Raw genomic sequence first — 5,405 nt, 5'->3', positions numbered from 1 at the left:
ATATACACATATGTGTGTATGGTGTGTGTGTAAGATCTTTGCTATCCAAAAGGTTTTACTCCTCATTTGAGAAAGCTTTTCATTGTGTCAGCCAAATATCAGATCTGTAACATTTTTTTATGTTTTGCTTGATTGTCAGTTTATTTTATTTTATGTTTTGTTTGTTTGTTTTGCAGGCATTATATCAACCTTCCTTCATGTCCATCCGTTTGGCGCCAACCTGGAGTATCTGTGGTCATATATACAGAGGCTAGACTCCAAGGTAAAGGCCACACGTGTTTTTGCACCTCTGAGTTGTGTTTAAAATTTTATGAATGAAAAACAAGCTCAAACCATCACCCCTCCACCACCATGCTTTACAGTTTGTTAGAGGTATATGAGTCAATATTTAAATTGTATTGCAAATCTGAAGTGTTGTAACAATTCAAATACCATTCATCACAAACTGTTCATCCATCCATCCATTTTCTTTACACACTTATTCCTGCTCAAGGTCACAGAGATCTGCTTTTTAGTACAAATAAATTGTTTAACAGTTTTAACAGTTACCATTTTATCCTCATTTACTTACCATCAGTTGTCATTCGGTTCCTTGCAACCCTGTACAGATCAAGATGTGCTTCTTTTCATAAACACTAATGCATCTGTGCTTGATCATTTACATGGAGTGCTCATATTCGCTCAGTTACAATGCAGAAACCATCTAGGCTCAGTCGTTCCACTGTGCAGGTGAATCAAAGCGGATGGTGCTAAAATGAAATGCAAAGAAAACTCTTTATGTTTCTAGATAGACATAAGTGGTCAGAATAAAGATTGATGTGTGGTTTAAATCATTTCTTTCTGGAGATTGAAGGTTATTCAACAGGCTGTAGCCCAGAATGCACAGGACTAGTCATGCTGATGATAATAATATGAATAAGTCTGGTTCAGATTTGCCTATCTTCATTTGTACTATCATAGGTTGAATTAGGGGCTGTGGTAGCTGGGTGATCAGTGTTGCAGTCTTGTAATCCTGAGGCAGTTTGAGTCCAGGTTGCGTCAGGAACGACATCTGAGTGAAATATGTACTAAATCCTGAATGCCAGTTTTCTCACTGCAGAAGGGAGGAACTGAACAAGCAACAACAGCTCCCATTGATTTAATTATCTGTTCTACAGTTTGGGGTGGTTGCCAAGGTCCATTAAAAGTGTCCTGATCATCTTTGACATCTCTTCCAGGTGTCTGCGATGGAGCTGGAGCGTCTCATGGTCCGTCTGCCCAGTATGTTCAGGCAGGAGCTGAGTGGTGTTGGAGCCACTCTGGAAAAACGATGGAAGTTCTGTGGTTTTGACAGCCTCAGTTCAGCGTGACGCAGGACCAGCACACACAGGCACAGGACTGGCAGATCAACGTGAACAGTCACACAGCAACTCAAACTTTTAGTGTTGAACAAGTGTGTTCATGTGTGTGTGTGTGCCTGTTGGTAGAAGATAAAAAGTTGCAGTGCAGTAAACAGGAAGCACTGGAATCATTGAACAGATGAACAGTCGAGCCTCAGTAAGCTCCACAACACTGTGGGTCCAGATGAAGTGCTGTCTCTTAATGAAGGTACTTTTTCAAATGAACTCCAGCAGAACTGAACGTTTTACACAAAACTGTCCGTCAGTCCAGAAGCCTTTACTTTTGTTTCAACTTTGAACTGGACAGTCTGGTTCTGGAGCGGCCTGAAGCCTCCCACCATCGACACGGTCTACACCAGGGGTGCCCAATACATTGCTCTCGATCTACTGGTCAATCTTAAAGGTCTTATTGGTAGATGACATGGCATTAAAAATAGACGTCAGCGTATCATCCATCTATGAGATTTGTCTCTTGATTGACAGACTGGGCAATCAGTCTGAGGCCCCGTTTACACGACGTGACACATTTGTTCATTTAAAGACAACAGCCTCGTTCTCTCTGGAACTGAAGGTTTCTGAGTCCAGGTCTCTGGAGATTTTCAGGGGAACCTCCCACAGAGGAGTGAAATGCTACGTGTGAAGTGGCACATGCACACTACAGGTGGCGGCAGTCCAAAGTTTTTCTGCTCTAACAACAGTTATAATAAATAACAACAGTTATAATAAATAACAACAGTTATAATAAATAGATCCTTCCTGTCTACAGCCATCAGCATCTATAACATCTCTTAATGAAATGAGGATAACGAGTTACAACAACAAATAATTTCCCTTTGGGATTAATAAAGTATTTTTGAATTGAATTGAATTGAATTAAAGTGATTACTACAGTTCATAATTTCTTATCTGGCAACCCGACTGACGTGGAAACTACAGTATTTTTGTGTAAACCCGCTCAACATTGAAAAAATACTAACATTTCTAGAGGTTGTTCTCGTGTAAACGGGGTAGATCACTTTGACTTGGTCGTTTGAACAGTAGCTCCGTGATGAAAAAGTCTGGGTATCCCTGCAAGGACAGAAGGAACAACAGTTATACCAAAGTGGACAAAGATTTCTAGCCAAACCTCAGTTATAGCTGGTAATGCAAATAATTCATTGTTATGTTGTCTTTGAACTTATTGAGTACTGGAAACGAGTTACTGCTGAGTGTTCTGTAGACTGATGAAGACACAGACACGTAGATCAGTCCATTTGTCCACATGTTGGAAGTCTTACTCTCCATCTGTAATTTAAGGAAAATCAGAAGCAGAAATATTTGATGGTAATCTTGTGTCACTTTCCTGAATGTGATTTCTGGAAACTTAACATTGTGTTTATTATTTCTTCTTCTGGAGATTTGCCTTCTTTTATCAGAAGTGTATCAAATGATGACTTTTGTAAAAGTGGTTATTTTAAGCTGCCCTGCTGGCTTCCTATTCCTATTTGTATGAACCACAACGTTACTTGTTTTCAGATGAAAGATTCCTGTTTTGATTTGGTCCATTTTACCAGGGTACTTAAATAAAAAGCTTTTCATGGAAAATTGGGTGGTTTTTTTTAGCTCTTGCACAATTTTCTTTAGTTCTGATGTCATAATTGATGACAGACAGAATTTGTCATAATCACACCCATTTAAGGCTCTGCAGCTGTAATATGATAACTGCCCATTACAAGAAAACGCTGCACAGAAAAGTGTTTGAATTTGCAATTGAAAGGCAGCGATTGTTAACATTACAAAGAGAAATAAGACGGACTTGTTTGGCTGAACTTCTTTACATCATTCCATTCGTCACACATCGCTGGTTAAGATAGAAGGAAAAAGAAGTGGACGCTGCACACTGTGGTGACTTCACCTGTTGTTGCAACATGGCTCCCACAGCTGAGCAATCTTAGCAAACACTGAAATGGCTATTACTAAGGGTGCATTCACACTAGCCCTGTTTAGTCCACTTTAATCGAACTCTAGCTCGTTTTCCTAGAAAGTCCGGTTCGTTTGGGGAGGTGTGAACGCGCCATCGAACACTGTCACGGAACAAAAAGGCGAACTCTGGCCCGGGCTAAAACCTAGGTCTCGGTCCGGTAGAAGAGAACTCCAGCGCGGTTCGAGTACAGTGTGAATGTAAACAGACCAGGCCCCGCTCCACAGGGTAAACAAACACACATTTCTCTGACCTCATATGGAGCCGTCAGCTGCCTTGTGTGAAGAACAATATTCTCCATGGTCTTCTGTCTCATCTTCTGCTCATGCTGAGTCCATTGTTGAAAAATGACAAAATATAACTCCTAAAACTGCTAAAACTTGATGCCACTTCGTTTTTATTTTTATTTACAGAAGAAGAAGAAGACGCGTCTTCAGAGGTTTTTGTGTTGTTTCTTTCAGTAGTTCTTGGTGCAGCGCCCCCACAGGTGAGCGGGGGAACAGGTTGATTCAACTGGTTGACTCGACTGCACAGTGCAGTGTGAATGCAAACGCACCAGCTCAGATGTAACAAATCAATCAACCTTTATTTAGACAGGTAAATCCCATTGAGCCTCGAGGACTTGTTTACAAGAGAGACCTGATTTCAACAAAGAAAGATGACAACAAAGGACAACAGCAACAACAATAAACAGTTATAAAAAGTCTTAATACAGGTTTGTTTGGTTTTTTTTTGTTTGTTTTTTTAACAAATAGGATGGCTAAAAGGAAAAAAGGAAAAAGGAAAAGGTAACAAAAAAATAAAAAACAGCTAGATTCTAAGGCGAATGTAGAAAACTAAAAACAGGAACATGTCTGCATTGGACCCTGCCAGGAGTCCAACAGATTCTTAAAGACACTTAGAGAGGTCAAAGGTCGAGAGCTTCAGATCTTTTTACAAGATATTCCAGGAAACAGGAGCGGAGTAGGAGAAGGCTCTTTTGCCTAGATTTGCCTCATTGAGGGAACACTGCAGGTAATAATGTCCTGAGAGCGCACGCTGTAGCTGCACTCACTCAGAGACATGTAGGAGGAGATGTATGAAGGCAGCAGACCAAGAAGTGATTTAAAGATGAAAATGTACCAGTGGGAGAGTCTGTGTGAAGTTAATGATGTCCAGTTAACCAGTGAATACTGGGTGCAGTGGTGGGTACGATAATCACAGCCAGTTATGAATCTTAGTACACCATGATAGACAGCATCCAACATCTGCAGCATCCAACATCTGCAGCATCCAACATCTGCAGGTTCTTGTAGGAGCGTTCATGTAAATAATGTCACCGTAATCAATGGAGGGAAGGAAAGTCACAGAAAAGGTCATGAATATTGGTCCCGAACCGAACCGAGTCTACCAGACTATCTGGTGTGAAAACAACCTAAGTCAGTTTTACAGCATGAGCTAAAAACGATATAGCTTTAGCTGAGCTACATGCAACACACACTGAGTGTGAACAAACCTCACACAAGATGTCAAATCACATCAGATCTTGCACAACTTTATTTGAAATTTGATTGTAATGGCCTTAGAACCTTTTTTCTCCACATGAGATAATCTAAAACTCTGGCATGAAATGTTTCCAGCAATATGCAGTTCTTCAAGGAATGCTAGGCCCATAATTTATGGAATGATGATCAAAACGACACTGCTCAGGTAATTAATGTTTATTTTGGCATTTAAATTTTATAAATCTACTATAAACAATGAAAGCAATGAGAAGAAAGGAGAGGGCATGGAGAACATCTGAGCTCAGCATGCAGGTGGGAGATTCAAGGAAAAACTCATTGTGTCACCTCTTTTTACTTTTCAAGTATTTCAAGTTGCAGCATAAATGTGTTCAACATTGTGAGTGAAGGTTTTGTCCCATGAGGCTCTGTTTAAATAAGAAACAAGTTTTTATCAAAGCTAAGATTTTGTAGTTATTTGAATGTGTCCCCATTAAAATCTTTGTCTTAATGAGCTGCTTTTCTGTAAAAATGTTGTGCTTTTTGTCCTCTTTCTGACAGTATATATATATAAATATATATATA

The 5,405-nt window shown here is 39.9% G+C and overlaps 2 protein-coding genes across 2 annotated transcripts in view; both read left to right on the top strand.

Moving 5' to 3' along the window:
- LOC119419408 (ecto-NOX disulfide-thiol exchanger 1) overlaps positions 1-1,349 on the top strand; it is a 164,274-nt gene extending 162,925 nt beyond the window's left edge. Inside the window, exons 9-10 of the mRNA XM_037686715.1 lie at positions 177-262; positions 1,218-1,349. Coding sequence (XP_037542643.1) covers positions 177-262; positions 1,218-1,349 — 218 coding nt within the window. The remainder of the gene's footprint in view (positions 1-176; positions 263-1,217) is intronic.
- LOC119419721 (transmembrane protein 237A) overlaps positions 1-5,405 on the top strand; it is a 47,549-nt gene that overhangs the window by 7,001 nt on the left and 35,143 nt on the right. The window lies entirely within an intron of this gene.

The sequence above is a fragment of the Nematolebias whitei genome, chromosome 13 (assembly GCF_014905685.2).
Source record: "Nematolebias whitei isolate Nwh7 chromosome 13, NemWhi1, whole genome shotgun sequence".
NCBI lineage: Eukaryota > Metazoa > Chordata > Actinopteri > Cyprinodontiformes > Rivulidae > Nematolebias > Nematolebias whitei.
Note: the sequence above shows the minus strand (reverse complement) of the source record. Positions and strands in the feature narration are given on the sequence as shown.